Source organism: Chionomys nivalis, chromosome 1 (genome assembly GCF_950005125.1).
Source record: "Chionomys nivalis chromosome 1, mChiNiv1.1, whole genome shotgun sequence".
In the NCBI taxonomy this organism is placed as follows: domain Eukaryota; kingdom Metazoa; phylum Chordata; class Mammalia; order Rodentia; family Cricetidae; genus Chionomys; species Chionomys nivalis.
In genome coordinates, this window is record NC_080086.1 from 59,606,914 (window position 1) to 59,634,059 (window position 27,146).

The 27,146-nt window shown below is 48.1% G+C and overlaps 1 protein-coding gene across 1 annotated transcript; it reads left to right on the forward strand.

Moving 5' to 3' along the window:
- The first annotated feature begins 60 nt into the window (after positions 1-60).
- Positions 61-27,146, forward strand: Xpc (XPC complex subunit, DNA damage recognition and repair factor). The gene is made up of 16 exons (XM_057778860.1): positions 61-221; positions 6,135-6,345; positions 8,277-8,386; positions 9,971-10,091; positions 11,531-11,615; positions 12,216-12,373; positions 12,806-12,926; positions 14,237-14,326; positions 15,148-16,008; positions 17,545-17,705; positions 19,694-19,775; positions 23,497-23,631; positions 23,710-23,879; positions 24,350-24,443; positions 25,169-25,258; positions 26,170-27,146. Exons 1-16 carry the CDS (start codon positions 128-130, stop codon positions 26,383-26,385), a joined length of 2,799 nt encoding a protein of 932 aa, XP_057634843.1. The 5' UTR covers positions 61-127; the 3' UTR covers positions 26,386-27,146.

Here is a 27,146-nt window from a genome sequence, read left to right on the forward strand (position 1 = left end):
CTTCGGAGGGCGTGGCCCAACCCTCGTTAGGGGGCGCGGCCAGACATGGCCCGCCTCGGGGCGGAATGAGTACGCAGTGACTCGCTGCAGCCCAACGCGGGAGTCTGGAGTGACGCTGCTGGGCAGCATGGCTCGAAAGCGCCCTGCAGGTGGAAGGCGGCGGGGGCGCGGCCGGCAAGCTGAGGACAACAAAGCAGCCCGGCACGGGGAGAGCGAGGCGGGTGAGAGACCGAGTCTGCGGCGTGCAAAACGATGGTGGCTGAGGCTAGGGCGGGCGACGGGGCGGATCTGTGTCTGCGGCTAGGTCTCCACGGCCGGATGCGCGGCGCCCCAGGGCCTCTACAGTCAGCCCTGACCCCACCGTAACCCCCTAGGGCCAAGTCCAGCCTCTTGGCAAGTGTTGAGGGCCGAGCAGGAAAGCTTCGCAGTTTCCCGGTGCCGTAGAGATACCAAAACTAGGACCGAGGGAGACCTGGTAGTGCGAGAATCTCTTTCCAAGTTGCATCCACTGTAAGTCCGTCCCCAGGTTTGGGATGCGCTTCTTACCTTGGTCTTGAACAAAGCAAAAACTACAGTTTCTCCCCTAAACATATCCTTTCCCTAGTTGTCCCATCTCAATGATTCACCCTTACCCACCTATTAAAACCCTCCTTTTCTTAACTTCCAGTTCGTCGGCAAGTTTAGTTCTGCTTCGGAATCACCGAAATCCGTACCCAATCTTTTTATTTCATAGCTGAATATCCTGTCCATGTTGTGCTTCTGTTGAGTGGGTGAAGTTGCCTCTTCTGGCCTCCCCTCTGCATCGGGTCTCCTTACTGCAACCCCGATGATGTAGAACAAGAACAAAACCTCATATGCCTCGTTCTTCTTACCTAAAACCTTCATGGACTTGTGTCCTCCATGTATAGCATCTACCTCACTTAGCATGTCTTCTCTCCAGATACTCTAATTTTGACTTCCTCCCGTTCATTTTAAACAGCAGTCTGGCCTGGAGTTCTGGATCTCTCCCTCTCAACCTGTTGATCACAGGGATTACAGATGTCAGCATGCCTGGCTCTTAGTGACCACCTTTCTGTTCTTCAGATATACTGTTTATTGTTCTGGAGGCTTGGCCTTTGGTGTTTCTTTAGTGTAGAATGTTCTTCATGACAGTTGCTGGGGCTAATTTCTTCTCTACTTGAGGTCTGAGACACCCCATGATCATCTTAAAGTAGTCGTGTCTAGTTACCCTCAATCACAGAATCAGTTACTGCCCTGTCAGCTTCTCGTTCTAGAGAGTGAGATCTCAGTGATCTTCATTTCTGATTGCTTGAGTAAAATGTGAGCGTCATAAAAACAAGGCTCATTCCCCTCCTTATCCTATTTTGTTCTTCCTTTTGTTTTCATCCCTGAAAAAAAATTTACTTTATTATTTTTTATGCATATGGGTGTTTGCTTGCATACATGTCTGTGCACCATGTGTGGCCCGTGCCTGCAGCGGCTAGATCAATGAGGGTGTTGGATCCCCTTTGGATGTTGGAAATTCATGACTTCTCTTGGAGGAGCATCAACTGCTTTTAACTGCTGAGCCATATCTTTTGTCCTGCAAAAAGCATTTTTAAATATGCAAATGCATGCTGCTAGAGAAAGGGTGGCTAGACCTTCTAAAATAGCTAGATAAGAAAACTTGGCTAGTTTAGTGGCCCCCATACCCACCCTGTGGCTCTTCCACCACTGGCATCGGATTAGGTACCGATTATAAATTCATCGTCTAATAGGAAATAGTATTTCCTAAACTTCAGAGGAGTTCGCTTACTCCACTCTTAAGCTTCACCTTGTTCATGTACTCGTTTAGGACATTTCTTGACTATCTGCTGTGTGGTGTCCGCCAGTGAGGTAGTTTCTACACAGATTTGAGGAGCACGCCTGTGCATGCAAATGAAGATGGGGCTTGGCTCCTTTTGAAGGTTGGGAATGAAGAACATCATCTGCCAGCTTGCTGTGTTAATGTCTTCATTGGGAAATTATTAGTTTCTCTTTGTATTCAGTGATTTCCAGCCACTGCTCTAAGTACTGGCAGTGTACTAGTAAAAGAAGCAGGCAAGGGCCCTGCTATCAGGATGCTGCTACTCTTTGGGGGAGGCAAATAAGGTCAACATAACAAGATTTAAACAGAGAGAGAGAAAAACAGGAAAAGTAAATTCACGTGGTGATGAGTAAATATAGCTGCTCTAATCAGACTGCCATGGGTCTGGGGAAGAGGCAGTATTGGTATCCAAGTACTGTAGTCGGTTACTGTTTGTAATTTTGAGCTCTTCACAGGAAGTCTGGTAGTGGTGAGGGGGGCGTCCTATGCAAAACAGGATGCTTAAAGACTCATGGCTAGACACAGTATGAAGAGGTGAGTGGTGGAAATTGAGGTGATTGCAGGACAGGGACCGCGGCCTGAAGATAAAACTAAGGAATTTGAATTCATCCTAAATGCCTTGGGAAGTTAAGTCTCAGTAGCTCAATAAGGAAGCCACAGTGGTAATTCTTTCTTTCTTCTTCTTTTTTTTTTTGTTTTGTTTTGTGTTTTGAGACAGGGTTTTTCTGTAGCTTTGGAGCCTGTCCTGGAACTAGTTCTTATAGACCAGGCTGGCCTCGAACTCACAGAGATCCGCCTGCCTCTGCCTCCCGAGTGCTGGGATTAAAGGCCAACTGCCTCAGTGGTAATTCTTAAATGACATTGAGCTCAAGGAGACTGATTAGGTCTGCTAGATAACCTTTAATTTTGGAAACTATTCTGGAGATGTGTTGGAGACTTCCCCACTCCTCTGCATCATGCAAAACATAAACAGCAGAGACCACGGAAAAGCCACCTGTTCCTGCCCTCTAGGGATTACTAGCGCAGAATAGTGGTCCATTTCCTCCATTTCCTTGCTGTCGGTGCTTTTTCACACTCAGCCAAAACAACGTTTCATGATGAACATCATTGCTATGTCTTTTTTCCTTTGACTTAAATGATTTAATTAAACCAGGCATGGTGGTGCACATTTAGTCAGAGCACTCAGGAGGCAGAGGCAGGCGGGTCTCTGTGAGTTTGAGGCCAGACTGGTTTGTGTAGGTTCGAGGCCAGTCAAGACTATATGCCAAGACCCTGCCTATCGAGAGAGAGCTACCGAGTGCCAGCCTCAGCACTCTCTCGGGGTTCGGAATTGGACTTCTGTAATAAGTGAAGACTGGCTTGGGAGCGGGATCTGAGGGGTAGAATTAATTAACCGACTTAGGCACGTTTTTCCTGCATATTTCTTTATTCCTTAGGGGACGATGAAAGCGAAAAGAAGAAGTATAGGGGCATAATGTATAAGGACAAGGCATCAGGCATAAGGGTTCAAAGGGGTAAAAAAGAGGTGATCTCCACAAAGCTTTCAGTTTCAGACAAGTTAACATTTCCATAGGCGGTACCGGTGGATCTGGTGAGGAGGCACCTTATATGGGGGTGGGGGTTGGCATGGCTGTGACATTCCCTGCGACTAACCTGCGGCCTTGATTTGCATGAGCATCTAGCTGGTTGAGTTAAATGGAATCTCTTCTGGGGATCCTGCTTTTGACTGCAGCAGGGTGCCCAGGTGAGAATTTTTCTCTCTGAAGCTAGTTTTAGCAACTCAGGCATTTTTCCTGTATAATACAATTATTTTTCCTGTATAGTACAGTTAATTTCCTGGGTTATGATCCTATGTTAGTTAAAACTAAGGTAAAGGGTAAATATAGAATATTTATCTGCCTGTTAAGTCAGAGCAGAAGACCGGTAGATTACACCTTCCTGAGTCTGCTGTTAGAGCAGGCATATTACCTCCTGTATGAAGCTCCTTATCAGTGACGACTGCCAATAAAGAAAGTTTGTGGGGAAACATTTTTATGTAGTTTTTGGCTGTAAGAACAAGGACTTGACTGAATCCTTTTCACACCATGGCTTGATAGTGTAGGGAAGGTATCCAGTTGCCCTACAGGAAAAGTGAGGTTTATACACTGCTGGGAGACTAGAGAAGGGAGAAATGCCATAATTTCACAAGATTTTTACAGAATTGACAGTGGCTTATCCAAAGGACAGATGTCTCTGTAGCTGTGCAAAAACAGGTTGGTCCAAGTAGAGAGTGCATATACACTTCTTGTGGATAGTCCAATAGATCTGTCTGCTGCACAGTTACTGTATACTTGTGGACTCCCCACACCCGCCTTAGCAACAACAACAAAAAGTTACATTTCATAGGGTGAGTTAATCATTTCATGGTAGGATATTCAGGGCATTTTGGTTTGGTTTGGTTGGTTCATTTTTTGAGACAGGTTTTTGTTTTGTTGCCCAGGCTGGCCTCTGACCTTTGGCAGTATCCTTCCTCATTCTCTTAGTGCTTGGATCATAGGTAAATATCACCATGTTCCCCAGGATATTCAGAGTTTGGGGAAAATTTGATAACTATAAGTGTGCTGGATGGTTTTATATCAGATTGACACAAGCTAAAGTCATCAGAGAGGAGGGAACCTCGATTTAAAAATTGCCTCCATTCGATCCAGTGGTAGACAGAGCTGTAAGGAATTTTCTTAATTAATGATTGGTGTCCTCCTGCTGTGGTGGGTGCCTTCCCTGTCCAGTGGTCCTTCCATAAGAAAGCAAGCTGATCAAGCCATGGGGAGCAAACCAGAAAGCAGCATCCTCCATAGCTTCTGCATCAGCTCCTGGGCCTCCAGGTTTCTGCCCTGTTTGAGTTCCTGTCCTGACTTCCTTCAGGGACGTATAGTGCTGGTGGAGGTGTAGCCCAATAAACCCTTTCCTCCCCGAGTTGCTTTGGCAATGGTGTTTTGTCACAGAAATAGAAACAATAAGCATCATCGAATTCTATTCCCTTTACATCCTCCACTTTTCCAAAACACAGAAGCAGCCCCTGTGCCCTTCAAAGGACAAGTTTGCTGGTGCCCAGGAACTCTTTTCTCAGCGTTTTGTTCGTTATTGTAATCAAAGTGTTTAAAACATGGACGTTGCTGAGGCAGGAGAATTTTTAAACTCTGTCTTTGAAATCTGAAAAAAAAAGGACACAAGAATTAGTGATTTACTTAGCATAAAAACAAATATTTGTTTAATGTGACTTTTAGTTGAATTAAATTACAATCCATGCAAAAATACATTTTCTGAGAATATGAATACATGCCCAGAGAGTCATCAAAACAGACCATGAATGACAGGAGTGGGTTCATTCGATATTTCAGCTTAATTCTGCACTCTGTTTTAGAGTTGTGTTCTTTTTTTTTTTTTTTCTTCTCCTTTTTTTGAGACAGGGTTTCTTTGTGTAGCTCTGGCAGTCTTAGAACTCACTCTGTAGACAAGGCTGGCCTCAAACTCAGAGAGATCCGCCTCCTTCTGCTCCTGGGTACACGATTAAAGGCGTGCGCCACCACCACCAGCCCCTTTTGGAGTCTTAATCAAAGCTGATTAATGTTACTTCCCAAAGTCCATTGAAGCAGATTTGTAGGAAGGCTTTGTTTCTCCTTTGGATTTATTGATCATTTCAACCTGTAAAGTTAATACAGATATTTCAGAAATCGAAAACCTTTTGGTATCTAAACCCTGGTAATGATAGCAAGTAGTTTAAAAACATCACAGTCCTGTTCTAACTCTCGAGTCTGCTAAGGCTGTTGGTGTAGAAGCTCCATCTAGGTTACATCGCAGTGCTCTTTGAGCAAAGTTCGGTTTCGAATATGGCAGGAACAGAATAGTAAAAGTAAGGTGCAAAGAGGTTTGTGAGCTGGAAGCGTCTCCCCTGGGAGTAGTAGGTTCTACTAGGTCTTGGCAGGTGGTTGATGAGCAAGGTGTAGATCCCAGTATTTCCCCTTACATTTCCTTTGAGATTGGAATTCAGAGTTCTGGTCATAGGGAGGTTGCTGTTTAGGAGAAGTAGAATAAGAAAGTCTTCTGGTAGTGGAGCTTGGTGGTAGCGCTTCCCTCCCATACACGGGGCTCTGCATTTCATCTTTGGTTTTTATTGTGACCTTAGAGAAAGCTGAGCACTGTGTGCTGCCTAGACACAGGATGGATGACTGATGTGGTGGTGGGGACCCTTGCCCATAAGTCACACTGCCTCCCTCTCCCCGACCTCCTCTTGCTCTGTGTTGTTACCTAGACGACTTTGAAGATGAGAAACAGAAACCCCCAAAGAAGTGCCTTGTCTCCAGAGTTTCCCAAGGAAAGAGGAAGAGAGGCTGCAGTGATCCAGGAGAACCCGGAAAGGGTCCTGCAAAAAAGAAAGCGACCAAAGCCACTGCTAAATCTAAGAATCGCAAGGCTCCAAAGGAGGAAGCCCTCAGCGATGGAGACGACGGGGCCGATTTCAGGTGAGATAGCTAAGCATGGGGCGTCCCCGTCAGGGAGTCGAGGATAATGGCAGTCGTCCTTTGCTCTCTGAGGGAATGTGGGAAGAAGGAGGCTCTTTAAGCATTTCCAGAGACAGCCAAACCAGCCAGCAGGAGCTGGAGATCTCAGTTTTCTGGTGAGTTCAGTGGCAGCTCACAGAGTGCTACCTAATAGCATACTCAGGAACAGAATTCAGGGTTCCTGATTCTTGGTCCAGTGCTCTTTCAACTTCACAGATACTCAACAGAGAGGTAAGAGACTTCCTGCCATCCTGGTGTTTGGCACTGGCAACTGCTGCCTAACTTGACTTTGAACTTTCATTGGGCACATTCTTGTCCCCTGCTGCCCTTAGTTTTGTTTATTTTATTTCTTCATAGTTTGGGTGATCAGACCCGAGGCCTCCTGTGTTGTAAGCAAGCACTAACTGCTGAGCTGCATTTCCAGGTCCTGTCCTGTGTTATGCTCTTGTTCCCCTCTACCTGGAGTCCTTTTGTCCCTTCTGATGCTTTTCTGAGGCCATCAGCTCTAGTTTCCACAAGTTCTTGGTCTTTTCTGCTCTGTGTCCTGCTGCTGCTGAAGAGTATGGTATGTCTGCCAGATGACAGTTACAACAATGCCATGTACCCAGGTTTGCTACCCTCTAGGGTGATCACTCCTCTCTAGTCTCAGCCAGAACTGTGAGCTTCATTTGTGTTCATAGGGCCTGTGGCATCTGGGGCTGGGCCTGTAGTTTACCGGATGCTGAGGGCCTTTGTGGTAGGTGAATATTCGTATTTCGGTATGAGGGACAGTGAACATGAGACTAGTTCATTATCCAGCCTCAGCAAGCTGATGGGCATTGAATAGAGGAAAACTGGGAAGGGTTCCTTTGCTTCTAAATCAATCTAACCTGCTGTCCATGATGGGATTACATTCCAGCAGAGGGCAGTAGTGGGCCAGCGGAAGAGCAAGGGGAAGCAGACAGATTCTCCGTGGTTCATACGCTTCCTGGTTGTCCCCCCTCAGGTATTGAATTCCATCTCTGGGGATATCCACACAAAGATAGGTCAAGAGCTACCAAGAAACGCTCGGGAGCCCCTTTCCTCTTACCTGAGGATTGACTGGTTCAGCCTGTAGTTTAGAAGTATTTCTACTTTTTGACATGGGAGAAATTTTGTTGCCATGACATTGAGAAAAAGTAACAAACAAAACCAAAAATGTTATTGGAGCTCAAGACTGAGGTCATTTTAAATGCCTATGCTAAAGTCTTGGCTGTTTTTCCTCTTGATACCAAGTATCATAATGTTTACACAGAACTGCAGACGGGATTTATACATGAATCTGCAGAAATATGTCCACATTCTAGCAACTGTTTACCTTGCATGCTGCTGTCTAGCTAGCTGCTTATCTGCATTGGTTTCCCCTACTAGCAGCTGCCCAGTCTGATCCTGGTTATGGGTCCATGTGTGATCACACCTTAGTTATCCTGTTTGAGCTGTGCCAGCTTCAGTGTCCTTGGGCTACATAACGGTAGAAAAGCATTCTCTGAGTTGGTTCACAGGCTGCTCGGCTGATGTGAAACTCTCTTCTTCTGGCCTCTAGCTATGTGCATGTGTGTATAGTTACCTCAGCTTTCTGAGAGTCCTGTGACTGTGGCTTTAATTTTGCCCTTACCATTTCAAGGCACAGCATTTCCCCCCCACATGGATTGTGAGTTAATAAGTTCTGGATTTGTTTCAAAAACGGAGGTCTTGTGTTGTAGCAGAGTAACCTTATACTTGAGCTCTTCCCACCGCATAGCTTAGGACTCTGAGAGCCGGCTGTCCATCATCACCATGGATATGATTGCAGCAGTCAACAGGAGAAGAAATCCTGTAGATTTTGCGTATCCTGGGTGTGTCACCAGGATATGTGAGCCTTTGCATCCATACAGGGAGTCTCCAGGTGACTGCAAGAAGGCCAAGAAACCTCCAAAGAGAGAGGTGGTGGACAAAGACAGCGATGAAGATGAGGACAGTGAGGATGACTGGGAGGAGGTGGAAGGTAACGTGTCTATCTTGTTTTCCAAACTGTTGGAGTCTGTTTGCTGTTTGGAGCCAGTCACATGCTGCCATCTTGTTATTTTTCTTTGAAACAAAGATAAGAAATACAGTTGCAATCAGGACTTCTTCTGACAAAATTCCTTGAGTTAGCAAGGAAGCTTGTGTTTTTTTTCCTCTGGTGGCTTTGATAAGGAAACTAAACAGAGACAATGCTGGAGGAAGCGTGCAGCTGGGAAGGGTTGCACAGTCCTGACCCCGCATAGCTGTGAGGGCAAGCTCTCTGCTTGTCTGAGGCATGTTTCTTTACTGGCAACGTTCTGTAAACTGTTTGCGGCTGAATGGTGCCCAGTCAGGCTGCAGGATTTGAGGAGGAAGTCTGCAGGTGCCCGAGTCCCAAGTCCACACCGTGAGAGTGGTAGCTAATGTTAGTCCCTGCTTCCTTCTGTGGGCCATGCCCGCACCCTCGGCATTTTATTTGGACAAGGCTCAGATGTACCAAGAAATGAGAGAAGTCTGTAAAACTGGTCCTTTATATTTAACGTTGTCTTTCTCTCTGTAACTATTTGAAAATGAGTTTCAGAAATCCTGTAGCATTCTTTTCCCAAGAAGATAGCACTGTCTTATCTGGCAGAGCAACCTCATCACACCCAAAAACTGAAAAACAACCCTCAGTTGTTATAAAACCCTTTATAGCTCTGTTGTTTGCTTTTTTTCTAATCTAGGTCCAGATTAGAAATTACTCATTTGTAAGTTTTTTTTTTTTATTAGTCTAAAGTCCCCCTACCATGTACTACCTTTATTAATTACTTCTGGTGCTGGAGAGTAAACCTTTAGGAATACTAGGAAGCTGTTCTGCCACAGAACTGTCACTCCTGTCCCTTTTTTTGTTTTTGTTTTCAAGTGTGTGTGAGTGAGTGTGAGATGTTTGTGTAGCTCAGAGAACAACTCTCATGAATCCTTTTCTACAACCTTGTCGGATTCAGCCCAAAGTCAGGTCATCAGGATGCATGCCATCTTACCAGCCCCTCTCCCTTGTTGTTTTCAGGTAAGGTCTCTACTATTGAACTGGCTGTGCAGTCCAGGCTGACCCGGGACGTAGGACCTGTGGTCTCAGCCTGCTGAGTGCTGGACTATAGATATATGCCACCGTACTTAACACTTTCTTTTTCCTTCTTTCCTCTTTGGCTTTGTAGAGCAATGCCTGCTTTGAAAAGTTCTGACCTCTTTTTAGAATATTCTAGTTTTATCAGATAAACAATTGGGGCTTACTTGTCTATTCCTGGTTTTGTTTTTTGTTTTTTTTTCCCAGCAGAACCCTGTTATTGTTCCATGTATTCGCTATTATTTACTTTAACTTATGTGTATAAGTGTTTTGCCTGCATATATGTCTGTACACAATGTGCCTGCTGCCCGTGGAGACCAGAAGAGAGTGTTGAATCCTCTGGAACTGGAATTACAGATGGTTTGAACTACCATGTGGGTGCTGGCAATTGAACCTGGGTCCTGTACAGTCAGTGCTCTAAACCACTGAGCCATCTTTCCAGTCCCAATTATTATTATTAACTTTTAAAATTACTGTTGATAGAACTTGCTGAGCCTGTGCTGGACATGGGAGAAAATTCTGCCACCTCACAGTCTGTCCTGCCTGTGAAGGCAGTGGAGATAGAAATTGAAACACCGGAGCAGGTGAAGGCACGTAAGAAAAGGTAGGCTGGGCCCTTCTTCTTTGCTCTTGTCCTGAAAGTAGACAGCAGGTGCATAGAGAAAGCCTTTGCATGTCAAGAGTGGTCTGAAGCCACAGGGGAGAGCCTGGGTTTGCCCGAAGGGCTGAAAGGAGACACCTGGGTGTCTGGGTGGGAGGTGGAGGTGCGTGGCAAGGACTAAGCATTTTGTCTCTCAGTTTACCTGACCCTCTGAGCAGGTCTATAAGTGAGAGGCTCAGAGAGCTTAAGTGACAATCCAGGAGCCGCTTAACCAGTGAGTGAAAGATCCAAGACCTGAATCCCTATTGGCTGACATGGTACTCACACTTTCCCTACCACATACCACTACAAGACTGAGATGGCGCCCACTGTGGAAGGAGCATCCACCTTTCCTAGGGTGCACAGTTCCTCTGTAGCCTCTGATGACCTAGGAAAATGGAGCATACATGCTAACTACTGAGGTCCACTCTGATGTTATTAAGCAAGGAGGAGGGAGACATTGTGTCTTTCAGGAAGTGCAAGGTTTTCCTGCAGATCAATGGGCCCCCGGTGAAAGATTCTGCAGAATAGTCATGTAAATGCCTTCTTTAATTTAGCGTCAGTGTGGTAGTTTGAGGAGAAAGTCAGTTAGGATTCTGAAGGAAGGGAACTTGAGACCTGTGGGTAAGGCGTAGCATGCTGGGAGGGATTGGTAGATGGGCTGCACAATGTCCAAGAGTGGGTTTACACATGGGAAACGCCGCATCCAGGGGCTGCCTAGGGTCCTGTGAGCAGTTTGCAGGTGGGAAGTGTTGCATCCAGCATGACTCCAGGGACAGACCAGACTGGAGCAAGAAAGAAATGAAGAAAAGACAGACACGTGGACAAAAGCTGGTCAGGTGGTCTAGGATCTTGAACAGAGAAAGCGCAATCCTCCGAAAGCTCAGTGTGTTTATTACGTAGAGGTGAACAGGGAGGCAGGGTTATTACAGAGAAATAAACAAGGTGGCAGGGTTTATAGTGTACAGCTGGATCAAGGGAGCAGGTTTAGGTTATCTCAGTAGGAACAGTCTCTGTAGGGGAGCTGTCTTCAGGCTGTAAACTTGGTGGGGAGCAATGGTGGACATTTTCTGCTTACACTATTAACATCCATAGGAACAAGGATGTTATGTAACACCCCGAGGAAAGTGAAGCCTTTGCCATTTCTTTGAGTCTCGTGGGCAAGGGGTGGCTTTGCCATTTTCCCATGAATCTGGGGTCATGACCATGCCCATATCAACAGCACACATTCACTCAGGACAGCACTCACTCAGGTCTTCTCTCCCCATAGAGAAGGAGTAGATGGTGGCCGCTTGATTTGACTGAGTGGCACAGCCTTGTATAGGGAACGGGGTGAGCAACTCCCGTGCCGTGGTGAGGGGTTGTGGTTTCCAGCTTCAGTCCTGGGTCTCACTGTGTTTCAGTGAGAAGATAAAGATGGAGCTGGAGACGTACCTGCGGAGGATGCTGAAGCGCTTCAATAAAGAAGTTCAGGAGAACATGCACAAGGTGATGGCGAGGAGGACCAGGAAGAGCGGGTCCAGAGGTGACAGGCCTGCGTGAAGTTAGGCGCCACCCCAGAGGACAGGCTTATAGGAGGTGGAGAAGAAAGATGTGCTGAGGGCAGGAGGTGGAGAGTTTGTGTGGATGTGGGAGAGAGTAGACAGCTTTACTGTCGTTGCAGTAGGTTGGTGAAGGGAGAGGTTGGAGGGCGAGAGTTAGGGTGGGGTGCCCAACAGTGGAGGGTGAGTGGGAAACAGGGAGAGTCATGCCTGGCCACCAGTTGCTGCTCTGAGCAGTCTGTCTCCCTCCCACACTCCCTGCTGACCTCACCGCAGCAGACCCAGGTGATAGGACGCTTCACCTGCAGATCCTGTAGTGTGCCTGTGAGCGGGGCTGCTGCTGAGAGGAAAAGTTATTATTTTGAAGGGATGAATTCTTTGAGGGAGTGAGACACAAAGCCGTGGGATATGGCTGATGCCAGCCTTTGTACTGCTGTGTATAGAAGCACAGCCAGTGTTTCCTGTCCACAAAACATCTGCACTTGGCAGCAATATCCCTGCTATCTTCAGCTCTCCCTCCACACAGGCCCATTTGTTCCCTCCACAGGTTCACCTGCTGTGCCTGCTGGCCAGTGGCTTCTATCGAAATAATATCTGTCGCGAGCCAGATCTGCTGGCCATTGGCCTCTCTATCATCCCAACTCGCTTTACCAAGGTGCCGCTTCAACATAGGGACACCATCTTCCTCTCAAACCTGGTGAAATGGTAAGGCCATCTACTGTTCTCCGGAGCTAGGATATAGAGTTGGGTTTCTCTTGGGCTGGTTCAGGCCAGTTCTGTAGTGGTCAATTCGCATCAGAAAGGAGCATGATATTGAGGGGAAGGAAGCGTTGGGATGGCCCTTGCCTAGAAGAGAGTCTGGGCTGGCAGGAAACCCATATGCACTATGAGGAGTTCTGAGTAGAGGAATGCAAGAAACAGGGTACTTCCCTCAGGTGGGCAGTCTAGAAAGGGTGCCCACGTAGATGGCAACTGAGTTGGATCTTTAGTGGTGGTCAGCTCTAGCTAGTTGGTCTGAGAAGAGCCAATGCAGGTAGGTAAGTCTAAGAATCACTTGCTGTTGGTTTTGTTGGCTGTAAAAGACCAGAACTTTTCCTTCACCTTGGCGCTATGTAAAGGAGTACTTGGTCTCCCCAGGTTCATTGGAACCTTCACAGTCAATGCGGACCTTTCAGCCAGTGAGCAGGACAGCCTGCAGACAACCTTGGAAAGGAGAATCGCCATTTACTCCGCGAAGGATGAGGAGGAGTTGGTCTATGTAAGTGGTTCTCTAGTGCACTGCTCATTAACAGGAATGAAATACAGTGTCATCCTTGGAGGATGCCTGTTTCCTGCACAGAGACTGGACTTTGCAAATACCTGGCTTCTTTAGACCGCCCGAGATTTGGCTTTGAAGAACTTAATATGCCAGGTACTGTTATTGTCATTATCTTCTCTCATCAGTTTCTTAGAGTTATGGGATACCTCTCAGCTAGTGGCAGATGCTAATTCATTCCAGTTCTATCTCCAAGGAACTGAGAAGCTGCCTTGGGTGCCGTGCCGCCCGCCGGACTATAGACAACGCCTGGCCTTGCCTTTTCTGTTCCAGGACACCCATTGCACTGAGCTGTCGGTTCCCTTAATTTCTTCCAGATTGTGATGGTTTCTTTGTCCTTCTCTGTCTTTGGTGATCTTCACAATTTTGGAGGGAGATGCCAGGGATTAGAGCCAGGTACTTGAGGGTGGCAAGCTTGCTCTGCCAATGAGCTGCTTCCTTCAGCTCTTGCTTGGTTCAGATAGGGTCTCTTATGTAGCTCAAGCTGGCCCAGAATCATGACTTCTGCCTCAACCTTCTGAGTGTTTGGATTAGGGATGTGTGCCACCACCACATAACTGCTGCTGTACACGTTGTTTTTTAAAAGTCCAGATGATGGAAGTCACAGGTAATAGCTTTTCCATAGTCACATGTCTTCTGAGACAGCCTTCCTTCTTATTTCTGGTTTTCACATGGGACTCTCACCAGGTGTTGTAGTAACTGTTGAGAGTGGTCAGGAACTAGTGTGAGGGTCTGGGGAGACCTTGCTGTGCCGTATTATCACTGTCACCACAAGGCTTATCTCTGAGGGAGCAGTTCCCAACCTCACAGGTCAATAACTCAGAGCTGTGGCCTCCAGGTAAAAGATTCAGTGTGGAGAGTGGAACACAGAAAGCAAATGTGTGACCTGGCGACATCTGTATTAGCGTGTTTCCTTCCATGACTATTTCATTTTATTTTCTTTTAATCACACATGCAACACTTGCTGACTATAGGCCAATCAAAAGATGGGTAAGCAGGAAGAGACTGACAAGCTGTAGCAGTGATAGGTGCTATCAGGTATAGAGATGGTCTTTCTATTTACAGGCAATCCTTCTTAGGAAAATAGTGACTTTTCCTGTGAGCTGAGTCTCTGCAGTGTCATTTACAACAGTGTCCCAAGGGCTGGTAGTCCTGGGCTGGGGTGGTCTTCACCGTCTCCTGTCCAAGCAGCAGAGTGCATTGGGTTAGCTTCATTACACTATCCAGTCAGTTATATCCTCTTGTCATCGTAGATATTCCTTCTCATTCTTCGGGCTCTGCAGCTGCTCACCCGACTGGTGTTGTCTCTACAGCCCATTCCACTGAAGCCATCTGTAGCAAAGGTGAGGCCCTTGGGGCATCTAGAGAAAGGAAGAGTGAGGAAGTCATGCATGTAAAAGAAAATTGGCCAGTATCTTTTTTGTTGTTGTTGTTATATTTACCTTACATTTGTGTATGTATCACGACACCTGTGGAAGTCAGAGGACAGCTTGTGGAAGTTGGTCCTTTTCTCCCACTGTGTGGAGTCCCGGGAATTGAACTCGGGTTGTCAGTTTTGGCAACAGCTGCCTTTACCCTCTGAGCTCTCTTGCCAGCCTAACGAGGTCATATTTTTAAGAGCTGATATTCATACCACCTGGACTCCTTTGAGCCTGCTTTGCACTCCCCTGTGTTAGAGGAGATGGACACACAACTGGGTGTTTAGCAGCCTGAGCTTGGTGTGTACTGAGTCATCCGGGAGAGGACTGGTTTCCCGGCTCTTGTTTCTAGCCTGTGAACTGAGTGGAGAGTCACCCATGCTTATTAGCAGAGTGGAGGGTGCTGGGTGAAGGACTCTGCCTTTTGAAATACGTGAGGAAGGATGTCAGTGCTGCCCAACCGGGATGTCATGTCATCTGAGCCTGAGACTGATTATCATGAGTTAGCTAAATTATGGAACAAATAAGACAGAGAATGGCAAAATTAATGTGTCTCTCCCTCCTTTTCTCTTCCCCGCTCTGTGTTTTTGAGAGAAAGTCTCATGTAGTTCATATTTGCCTCAGACTCACTGTAGTTGGGGATGACTTTGAACACCTGATCATCCTGCCTCCACCTCACAAGTACTGGACTTACAGGCATACATCAGCATGATACCCATGAGCACCAAGATTTGTTACTATTTCAGGGGAAGAAATTGTCCACGGAAACATCGTTAGAGAGCCCTGGAGGCTCTTCAGAAACTTCCAGTAAAGTTCCAGAAAGCCACAACACACCCAAGACCAGCAAAAGAATCAAACAAGAAGAAACCTTTTCTGAGGACAGTGACAGGGCAGATGCCAGAGGGAAGAGAAGCAAGGCCACTGCGGGCAGCAGGCAGCAGAGAAAGCCCTCCTGCAGTGAGGGGGAGGAAGCCAAGCAGAAAACCCAGAGGCGTGCACACACCCGGGCACGGCGGGTGACTGCCAAGGTGTCTTACAAAGAGGAGAGTGGGAGTGAAGAGGCAGGCAGTGGCTCTGATTTCGAACTCTCCAGCGGAGAAGGCCAGCATTCCTCTGATGAGGATGATGAGCCCGGCCCGCGGAAGCAGAAGAGGGCCCCCGTTCCTCAGAGGTCAAAGGCCAGGTCTAAGAGTGCCTCCAAGACACAGCGTGGGCCACCAGACTTTCCAGCAGCGTCTTCAAGCTCTTCAGGCAGTAAGAGAGGCAAGAAGGTTTCCAGTGGTGGCGAAGAGACAGGAGATGGGAAAGCTGCTGGTATAGACCAGTGGCTGGAGGTGTTCTGTGAGCCACAGGCGAAGTGGGTGTGTGTGGACTGTGTGCACGGTGTGGTGGGCCAGCCTTTGACGTGTTACAGATATGCCACCAAACCCACGACCTATGTTGTAGGCATTGACAGTGATGGCTGGGTCCGAGATGTCACTCAGAGGTATGACCCAGCCTGGATGACCGCAACCCGCAAGTGCCGGGTTGATGCTGAGTGGTGGACTGAGACCTTGAGACCCTACCAGAGCCCACTTACGGAGAGGGAGAAGAAGGAAGACCAGGAGGTAAGACACTGGCCGCCCAGGCTCAACACTGGGCAGCAATCAGACTGCCCTTTTCAGCTCATAACTATGCCCAGCAGTACATTGATATGTTAGTGTGGTTTAGTTCTTTATTTCTGAATACGTTTATATTAGCCATAGAAATATGTACTTTTCTATTTGATTATATTTAATTATCACACCAACATTTGACTTGCACATCCCCATCACAGTCTATAGCATAGTCTATCCTTGAATGCAGGAACTCAAGCAGGAGTAGAGACAAGAATAGTGGAGGAAAGCTGCTTGCGGACTTGCTCTCCACGCTCACGCTGCTGTGATAGTATTGCCACAGTTTAATTGGTAAAAGGCTTCAAGAGCTGGGTGGTCAAGTGCTAGGCTTTGAACCCAGGGCTGTGTGAAGTCTGTTCTTTACTTATTTCCTTGTTAGTAGTTTGGAGGTCGAAGGTACTTGACAAGCTCTGTGGTCCCACTGAGGGAGAGAGAATAATTCATCCCGGTGTGGCCACACCTCTTCCATGTGCATGCATAGCTCACAGATACACCTCACACAAATACAACATGTCTCCTGGGAAGGGAGGGACCTGGAACACAGAACGCTCTTTAGCCAACCAAAAAGTCAGGCAAGGCAGAAGTAGAGACTTCTAAAATATAACACAGCTGTGTCAAGAATGAATCCTGGCAGCAAGGAAAGGGTCGTTGTGTACAGCAGTCCCGTGCTGGGTGGAACTCTGCATTTCTGCATGAGAACTCGCCCACGTTGGCCTCAGGTTAATTTGCATCCACTCAGGATAGGAAGAACATGGGGTTGTGCAGCATTTGGTGCCTTAGGGGGTACACGGCAGCCCATGTGGAGTTGCCTGTTCAGTGGCGACAGGCTAAGTGGGAATCCTGCAGGTAGCATTGTACCTAACTGAAGTGTCAGGATGCCCAATCAGCTGTCTCCACCTTAGTTGCTCCATGGTTGTTCTAGTTTGCTTTCTGTTGCCATGACAAAACAATGAGCAAAACCAACATGGGGAGAAAAGGGTTTATTTGGCTTATATGCCCTTATCACCGTCCATCCTTGAGGGCAGAAACTTAAGCGGTGCCAGTCTGTAGGAGCTCCTTAGTGTTTTGAAGGGATGCCAAGAGAAAGCTTAAGCCAGCTTGGGAAACAGCGTTTGCTTCAAAGCAGTGGAATTTCCTACTAATAACCAGAATTCTTAGTGACGTACAAGACTTGTGTGGATCTCAGAAAAGCTGCACGGTGGTTGCTGTAAAACTTTAGGGCCTGCTTTTGCTATAAAATGATGATGTCACTGAGGTCCGACCTTATGGTATGTGGGCTTGGTCTGCTAAGGCTTAAGGTGTCTAAGGATTGGAGACAGGTGCCTTTCTGATGCTGGTACACATTACGGCCACAGTGCCTGGCAATGTCACCAAGTCACTGATGAGTCTGGAACGTTTGTTGTCAGAATGGGTTCATGTATAGCCGCCCATTCATACCCTCTTCCTTGTCTAGGAACATGCTCACCATTGTCCTTCTGGCCTTTGCAGTTTCAGGCGAAGCACCTGGACGAGCCTTTGCCCACTTCCATTGGCACATATAAGAACCACCCTCTATATGCCCTGAAGCGCCACCTCTTGAAATTCCAGGCCATCTACCCTGAGACAGCTGCAGTCCTTGGGTATTGTCGTGGAGAAGCTGTCTACTCCAGGTATGTGAAGCATCCTCTTTGTCCTCGTGGTGGCCTGGGACTAGCACCTATTGCATAGGCTCCTCCTTTAATAGTATTCTCAGGGGTGAGCCATGGTATGTATGTACTGTGAAGAAGAAATTAGAACTCAAAAATCAAAGTATGTAGTGAAAGACCAAGAGCAAGAAGCTGTGGGGAAAATTATGTAAATATGGGACAGTTGAAATACAACCTCTTCTCTAATACATCAAAGCAGAGAAAGGAAGGAGTTGAGGGCACACTCACAGGCATGCCAAACCCTGTCTGTAATAAACAAGCTGGGAGGTGGATACTGGCGGTGAGTGTGCCTGGTGCTGCTGAACTGTGTCCTCAAGAGTATGCTTGTATACTGCAGGCAAAAGAAGCCACCAGAAAGTCTATAAATAAGAACAAATGTACGATATTTACAAAGTGAAAACAGAAGAAAGATGAATAGAATTTAGAGCTGAGGGAGAAAAACAGAAGCAGAGATTTTGAGCAGTAGCAGTAGAAAACAAACGAAAGAAGGGATTTTTGAAAACACTGACGTGTAAGAACCAAAGCATAGGGGCTGCTAGTTTAAATAATGGGAAACAGGAGGCACAGGAAAGAAATGCAGAGACCCAGCCTGAGGTGGAGTCCTCTGATGGGAAACAGGTCCTGCTTTGAGCCCTGTCATCTTGCTGGCTTCTCCTTCCCTAAAACTGAGTGTATTCCCTGCCCGAGAGGCCACATTTTGTTTATGTCAGTGGATGCTCAGGCCCCTCCTTTCGGCTGTTGGGAGTGATGCTGCTGTGTGTTAATTGAGTCTGTGCTTTACATACTACAGAAATTTGATGGCGGGGGGGGGGGGGGATGACTAAACTGTTTCCTCAGTGGCCACAGCATTCACCTTTCCCCCAGCAGTACACAGTGGTGCCAGTCCCTGCCCTTACCAGAAGTTACTGGTAATAGCCATCCTAATGGTTGTATGCTACCATTCTAAGAGTGCTGGGTGCACTTCCTGGCTATGTTTCTTAGGAGTATCTACGGGGCACCCATCAGCCTCTGCCTGCTGCCTCTCTCCCTGTCTCAAGTCCTTTGGGTGGTAAAATATGATCTGACTCCAGTGGGAGTGCAGGCAGGGCGGAGCCTCTACCCTAACAGAGACATGCTACCTCAGCAGCAGCCCCGTGAGGTAGAGGATGGGCTGCTTGTCCTGGCAGATCACAAGGCTGCTGAGACTCGGGAAGGTGGGAAGGGACTGCAGTGGGCCTGAGTTGAGTCCCTCGGTTGAGTCCCCATGCTGTGCTGGGCTGCACTGGCTGCAGGTTTGATAAACAGCAGTAGAAAGCACATGAACAAAGCTCAGGCTGTGGGGCAGGTTCCTGATATCTGCAGACTCGATGCAAGCTGAAGAGGTGTTGGGCATGTCTGTTGAAGAAGGCTTGGCAGTGGAGGACTGCAGACCTGTGATACGACTCTGAGCTTGGGGTGGTGAAACCAGGGCGAGTGCCCTAAGCACAGGCCCTGAGTCATTTGTTGCTTGCATATGCATCTTCCTCCACCACAGTCTGTTCGCGCCTTCAGGCAGTCTCCTATAGTCCTCTTCTGAGTTGACCACAACATCCAGTGTCCCCAGCCCTCAGCAGTTACTACTTGGTGAATGCCGCCACCTGTTCATGCTGGCTTTCACCTCATCCTACAGGCCACAGAGAGAGCTCGAACCATAGGCTTTGGATGGCAGTCCTGGGAAAAGGGCAGCCAAAGAGCTAGGTACAGAACCTCAGGAAGAAAGCTCCAGCTGGGTAAGGGCTGCAGGTGGGCACAGACAGTCTGAGGGTGAGGCTTTTTGCACTGTGTGGTGCAGGAAGGGCCTCCTCCAGGTGGGAGGTAAAGCCTGGGAGAATTAGCAAGGCTGTGCCCACATCAACTACATACAGGCTCAGGTGAGGCCCAGAGGTCCTTCATCCATACAGTGTGTACTGAGTGTGTGCTTTGTCTTCCCTTAGGGATTGTGTGCATACTCTGCACTCCAAGGATACATGGCTGAAGCAAGCAAGAGTGGTGCGGCTTGGAGAAGTGCCCTACAAGGTAACAGTGAGCCGCCTGCAGGAAGCAGGGAGAGAGACCTTGCTGGCAGCAAGAGCTGAGAGGAGAGGTAGTGAGGAAGCGCTCTGGATAGGCGTGCCCAGCCAGAAAGGCCACCAGAAATAGCCTTTTCTTTGCCTTGAGCAGGGTTTGAGGAGATTAAATTATTTATTAATAAGGTATATGTAGGAAATAGGTTTTCCAAGTAAGAAATTTAGGCCAGAAAGTAGCTCAGAAACTCATGCTATGAACTTGAAGGCCAGCAGGTTAGAACTGGGTTGCGGTGTTACTTTTGAGGTACAAGCCCTGCTTCATGGAGAAACCTATTAGCCTGGTTGCCCTGCATGACAGTTTACCAAGCATTTTGCTTATATGTGATCTGTTGCATTTCAGTGACCCTAGGGATCAATACCACAATGCCAGTTTTACAAATGAAAAAGTTAGATTTCAGACAGGATATGACTTGCCAGTAGGACTCATGGGTCCTGCTCTTAACCCTTGGCTCTGACTGTATGACATCTTCAAGTCAGTTGTCTATGAGGGCCATGCACTCAGCAAGGTGTTACAGCCATTTCTCCGGGCATTGGCTCAGTCACAATGGCAGAGCACGGTGGCCATTATACGCCCATTTACTGCTCTTTGTCCGATGACAGCAGAGCCCTGGTAGATCAGAGCCTTGGTGGGAAGGGGTGGCAGGTTTCAATAGTGGCTGCTGCCAGCAGTGACTTGAGTGCATGGAGCTGGTCTGCTGGACCCAGAGGCCTGCTGGGATCTGCCTTTGGCCTTCTCCCTCCCAGACTAGTGTTATCCAGTCACACATTTACAGTTTTCAGTAGTCAAAGCTGGGCATGGTGGCACACACCTTTAACCCCAAACCTAGGAGGTAGAGGCAGATGGATTTCTATGAGTTTGAGGCCAGCCTGGTCTACAAAGTGAATTCCAGGACAGCCAGGGCTGTTACAATTTTTAGTATCCATAGAAAAACCACAAAAAAAGTATTTAAATATATTCTAAATAGCATTTCAGTATGTTTTAAGTATATAAATATATAAAAATATCTGAGATAGGTTTTTTGTTTGTTTGTTTTTTTAAGACAGTGTTTCTCGTAGCTTTGGAACCTGTCCTGGAACTAACTTTTTGTAGACCAGGCTGGCCTCAAACTCACAGAGATTTGCCTGCCTCTGCCTCCTGAGTGCTGGAATTAAAGGCCTGCACCACCACCACCTGGCTCGAGATATTTAACTTTTATATAGTCCTTATTTGTAATTCTGTATGTAACTTCCAGTATCTCAGTTCCGACTAGTCCCTTCATTAGTCATGTAACAGAATGACCCCAGATTTCTCCCTTTGCTCTGATCTCCATCTTCCTGACTCCTGTCTCAGTGTCTCTTTCTTGAGTAACAACAGTCAAGTCGTCTTCCTAGATCAAATGCATTCCCTGTGTTACAGCTCTGTTGACACAGTGACCTTTGTGACAAAGCTGCCCTAGCTGCCCATCACTTCAGTCAGTGGCCTCACGTGGTGCATGACTGATGCTGTAGCATCTGTCTCCTCCCTTTTAGACCATGCTCAGACCCCAGATGAAGCTGTTCTCTCTGTTCTGGGGTCCTCAATCCCCTTCCCTCCAGCTGTGCTCTGATCAGCTTTGTTGTGGTCTGCTCCCATTCTACCCTGGATTCCTCACACCTCCCACACAGACTGAGCTCTGTCAGCAAGCTCTGCTTCTTCCCCATCTGTGCAACCATTGCTGTCGTGGCACATAAGAGATGCCCACTGACCTCACTGAACACTGCTAGATGAACAGTGGCCTAGTGTGTTTCTGATGCTGTGGTAAATACCATGATCAAAAGCAGGTTGCGTTGAGGGAACAAGGCAGGAACCATGGAGGAGCTCGCTCTGCTTGCTTGCTAGGCTAGCTTTCTTACATAGCCAGACCCACCTGTCCAGGTATGGTGCACACACAGTAGGCTGGGCCCTCTTACATCAGTCATCAATCAAGACAATCTCAGATGACCGAGGGCGAGTCTGATCAAGGTAATTCTTTTTTTTTCTTTTTTTTTTTTTTTTTTTTTTTTTTTTGGTTTTTCGAGACAGGGTTTCTCTGTGGTTTTGGAGCCTGTCCTGGAACTAGCTCTGCAGACCAGGCTGGTCTCGAACTCACAGAGATCTGCCTGCCTCTGCCTCCCAAGTGCTGGGATTAAAGGCGTGCGCCACCACCGCCCGGCCTGATCAAGGTAATTCTAAAGTTGACTCTAAGTCATGTTAAGTTAAAGTAAAACCTCACCAGAGCAAACAGCTACTTTAAGAGACTGTGAGAACCAAAAGTCTGCCGAGTCCCCGAGGAGTAGCTGAGAGGTTATGCCTAGAGGATTAGGCTTGCATGGGGTGTACAAGATGTCACTTGGACTATACCAAACCTGAGTGTACCCTTTGGTGGGCACTTCATCTAAAGAGTGGTTTTCTCAAAGGTGTTTTTGTGTGTAGCATGAGCTGTACTGGAGCTCTGTCTGTAGACCAGGCTGGCCTCAAACTCAGATTATTCACCTGCCTCTGCCTCCTGAGTGTGGAGATTAAAGGTGTGCACTACCAGTGCCCGGCCAGTTTTCTCAAAGGTTTTTTATTTTATTTTATTTTATTTTTATTTTTATTTATTTATTTGTTATGTATACAATATTCTATCTGTGTGTATGTCTGCAGGCCAGAAGAGGGCACCAGACCTCATTACAGATGGTTGTGAGCCACCATGTGGTTGCCGGGAATTGAACTCAGGACCTTTGGAAGAGCAGGCAATGCTCTTAACCACTGAGCCATCTCTCCAGCCCCTCAAAGGTTTTTTAAAGGAAAAAGAATTAAAGAGGGGCTGGAGAGATGGCTCAGAGGTTAAGAGCAATGGCAGCTCTTCCAGAGGTCCTGAGTTCAATTCCCAGCAACCACATGGTGGCTCACAACCATCTGTACTGAGATGTGGCGCCCTCCTCTGGTATGAGGGCATACATGGAGGCAGAATGTTGTATACATAATAAATAAATCTTTAAAAAAAAAAAAAAAAAAAAAAAGAATTAAAGAATGAGAGAGGCCACATGTAACCTTTTACAACAGAGCTTGCTGACGTGACCCCTACACTAGAACAGCCTATGTGCCCAGGCCCATTGCCTGTTCTGCTCTTGTCTGTGTTATGTAATTTGTTTGCCACTCCTCTCCTTTCACCCCCTAACTCTCTAGGAAGAATCTAGGTCCTGGCTGCTAGGTGTTGTTGTGCACTGGGGGTCCTGAATAGACACAGGTGACACTAGGGTAGACAGCTGTTGACCACGCTGCAGAGAGCAGGGAGTCATCTGGGCTAGATCCTGGCTCTTGTCACCTATAAGACATGGTACCTTAAGTAAGTCGCTTCATCTCTAAGGCCACTTTTTCACTATAATGGAAGTCAGAACTTAGGACCAAACTTAAAAGCCTTCATGAGCTGTGCTTTAGGCATTTCATGATGGCACTCCTGTAATCCCAGACTCAGGCTAAGGCAGGAGGATCAGGAGCTGGAGTCCAGCCTGGGCTACAGAGTGGACTTCAGTTTCAGCCTCCCCTCCCTGAAGGAAAGAGGCAGCCCTGAGAACATGTAGTGCCCCGCAGGAACTTCTCTCAGATTGACAGCACTCAGTGCCTGGTGTGGACCGAGTGCCCAGAGCAGAAAGCCTTTCTTACAACCTGGCTGTTTCCTCTGGAGTAGATGGTGAAAGGCTTCTCCAACCGTGCCCGGAAAGCCCGGCTTTCGGAGCCCCAGCTGCATGACTACAATGACTTGGCCCTCTATGGTCACTGGCAGACAGAGGAGTATCAGCCCCCTGTGGCCGTAGATGGGAAGGTAAGGACAACTCTGGGGGTTCAGAATAGGCTGCTCTGTTTTCCATCCAGCTACTTCCTGGCATGCCCATCTCTGCAGGTGCCTCGGAATGAGTTTGGGAACGTGTATCTCTTCCTGCCCAGCATGATGCCTATCGGCTGTGTCCAGATGCACCTGCCCAACCTGCACCGTGTGGCCCGCAAGCTGGGCATCGACTGCGTGCAGGCCATCACTGGCTTCGATTTCCACGGAGGCTACTGCCATCCAGTGTGCGTGAGGGGCTTTTGGTGGCAGGTGGGAGGCTGAGGCTGGTGACACTTGTTTTCCAGATTTGGCTCTGGGTTTAAAGTCAGCATTATTCTCTAATCAGTCCCAGCTTCTAACAGGAAACAGCAGACCCAGTGCCCTGAGTGTCTTGGTACTGTAGACTGAAGCAGTACCCCCTAGTGTAGGTCCCAGGCTGGGGAAACCATGATCAGCCTCCTTAGGTCCTGAGCTCTCCTGTGTGAAGTGGGGACTAGGGTTGAGGACTCTCTAGCACTTAGGCAGGGGCTGTGGAGGAAGAGGTACAGGTTCCCACAAGCCTGCTCCTGCATGGGTGGCATTTGTCACTGGCTGGCCAGGAATGTCCATCAGGGCCCCAAGTGCTCAGAAAGGGCCACTGGCTTCTGGACAAGGGAAGAGGAAGGGCAGAGTAGGTAGCAGCTGAGGGAGCTCATCTGTGTTACTGTCTCCACAGAACTGATGGCTACGTTGTCTGTGAGGAATTCCGAGACGTGCTGCTGACTGCTTGGGAGAATGAACAGGCCATCATTGAAAAGAAGGAGAAGGAGGTGAGTGGTGTGGGGAGGGCCTTCCTTGGAGGAGAGCGGCAAGGTCCAGCTGGGGTGCCTGCCCAGGCCACTCGTGCATCCCGGAAGGTGGGAAAGTCCGTGTTAGCTCTTCTGCTGCTCTGACTTAGTGGAGGGCATCCTCCCGGTGCGTGCTGGGTGAAACAGCTCCTCCCACACTCCATGTCTACTGTCCTGCCCCCTACCTGCCTGCTCAGGGACTGTGAGCTCTGACTTGGAAGGCCCAGATCCTAGACCTGATTGCTGCCTTCCAGTCAGTGATGATTATAAAAGACTTTACTTACTAAATCTGACTTGTTGGTTTGGAAGCAAGACTTGTTGTGATGGGAGACCCTGTTTCCCCTTTATTGTGTGTGTGGTGGTGGGGGGCACATTAATATCTGGAGTCCTCCTCGGTCATTCTTCCACCTTACTAAGGAAGAGTTAGCTCGCTGACAGCAGACAGCTTGCTCTGGGGATCCTGTGTCCACCCTCTGAGCTGGAGTTACAGGCAGGCCTGCCCATGCACAGAGCATTTATGTGAGTTCTAGGGACCCAAACTCTGTCCTTCTATTTGTGCAGCAAGTGTTTAATGACTGGGCATCTCCCCAGGCAGGAAGACTTTCCAAGCTGAATTGCATAGACAATGTCAGGACATCAGGCTCTGCCTTAACATTTCTCTGGTGATGCCATGGCTTCACCTTTCCTCCCTTTATTTCTGCCTGCAGAAAAAGGAGAAGCGGGCACTGGGGAACTGGAAGCTTCTGGTCAGAGGACTGCTCATCAGAGAGAGGCTGCAACTCCGATATGGGGCCAAGGTCAGCACGGGGCCTTTGTAGACAAAGCAGTCTGGTTACTACTCAGTCACGGGCCCAGATTCTGTGACATCACAGTATATTAGGAAGCCTGCCTGTCTCCTCTAGCTGCTCCTGCCCTGTCCTGTGTCCTGTTGACATGGACATCTGTGCTGGGTCTAGTGTGCTGCAGAGTCCCATGTAGGCAGTTCAGGTGTGTTGGGCCTTCTATGTCTGCACTTCTTGGCTTCCAGGATTCCTAGTACGGTGACAGCTTCAGGCCTGCACACTCAACACACCTGCAGTCCTCGTCTACAGTGCTGGGTTGGGGGAGGGCTCTCATCTCCATACAGGCAGAACCTAGAGCAATTGTCTGATGGGTACTAAGGCAGACTCATCAGGCCGTGCTCTAAATGTTTTCCTTTCTGATCTGTCTCCCTTCCCATTGCCTGTTTGCCTGCTGAAGACACTTTAGTCATGTGTTCCCTTGAGTCCTGTTATAGACCCTTCATCTGGCTCCTGGCCACCCACATGCTGCCTTCCCGTTCTATCCAGGACACACATACATACACACACACCCCGCTCACCTAGCCAGCCTCTGGGTACCACCTTAGATCCCTTAGTGCTGAAGGTGGGGCCTAAGCACTGAGCGGTTGGAAATAGCATGCATGTGTGTCAGGGTGAGGTGACACGCATGGCAGCACCTGTTTGTCAGCGCCTGGGCACCCTCTTTCCACCTGCGGTTCTCACTTAAGCCCCTGGCTCAGGTGAGCTCCTAGGCTGGGGAGGCCAGTAAGGCAGCCTGAGCCCTCCCAGCACCACACACCCTGACTTCCAAGGGGCCCAGACTCAAGACTGGATTCTTCTGGGGAACTTTGCTGCCTTTTAAAGGCAGCTAACCATTAACTGTGGCCCCTGCACTGTCTTCCCCCCAGAGTGAGGCAGTGGTTCCCCATGGAAATGCGGGCGGTGGACTCTCTTCTGATGAAGAGGAAGGGACCAGCTCACAAGCAGAAACAGCCAGAGTTCTGGCTGCCTCCTGGCCACAAAACCGAGAGGCTAAAGAAGAGCCGAAGCCTGAGTACCGGAAGATGACCCGGAAGAGGCGGGCGGCAGAGGCTTCCCATCTCTTCCCATTCGAGAAGCTGTAGCGAGTGTTCACCAGGCCAGGTGGCAATTCTTGTCTGCTGAGAACGGCAGACAGCTGATGGCCTGGGGACTACAGGCCAAGTAGAAGTTGTGCTGCAGATCGGTCTGATGCCAGCCCAGCCAGATCCCCATGAGGTGCTGGAAGCTGCCTAGAACCACTCTGGGGTTTGGAACACTTTCCTGGGGGATACTTTTTGACCTTGGACCTTCGTATTCCCATCTTTGGAAATGTGAGTTTGTTTTGGAGAGTCTTATCTGTTGCCCCAGCTGGCTTCAAATTCAAAATCCCCCTGCCTTAAACTGGGGGCTGATTAACCATGCCTTGCCTGTTTTTTTTACATTTGCTTTTTAAATAGAAATCACTGGGAAATTCTGGGTATGGGAGCATTGAGGACATACCCTTCTTTAATGCTGTTCACACCTGGGATGCTCTGCTCTCCTCTCCTGCAGGCCCAGGGCATTTACTTTTTATGCTTACTTTTCCTGAGTCAGGTTTCCAATACTGCCTGGTGCTCTTTTGTCAGAGGGGCAGGCCATCTCTTGTCAAGGCATTTTGGGATTGATTTTACAGTAGCAGAAGACTAGAACAACGAGCTATAAAATCAAGAAAGGGAAAGCAAAGGGAGAATTATGAAAACGTTAGTAAAAGATTAGACTACATTTTATTCAGTTCTGGATACATTTACTTAGCTGGTATATGCCATCTACTCAGGAGAAAAAGCCCTTTTAATAAAATCTTAACAGAAAATAAAGCATTTACCTA

Coding starts and splice junctions, on each gene's coding strand:
- Xpc (XM_057778860.1), top strand. CDS start 128: ATGGCTCGAAAGCGCCCTGCAGGTGGAAGGCGGCGGGGGCGCGGCCGG. Junction 6,346..8,276: donor GACGACGGGGCCGATTTCAG/GTGAGATAGCTA, acceptor GCATCCATACAG/GGAGTCTCCAGGTGACTGCA. Junction 16,009..17,544: donor AGAAGAAGGAAGACCAGGAG/GTAAGACACTGG, acceptor TGGCCTTTGCAG/TTTCAGGCGAAGCACCTGGA.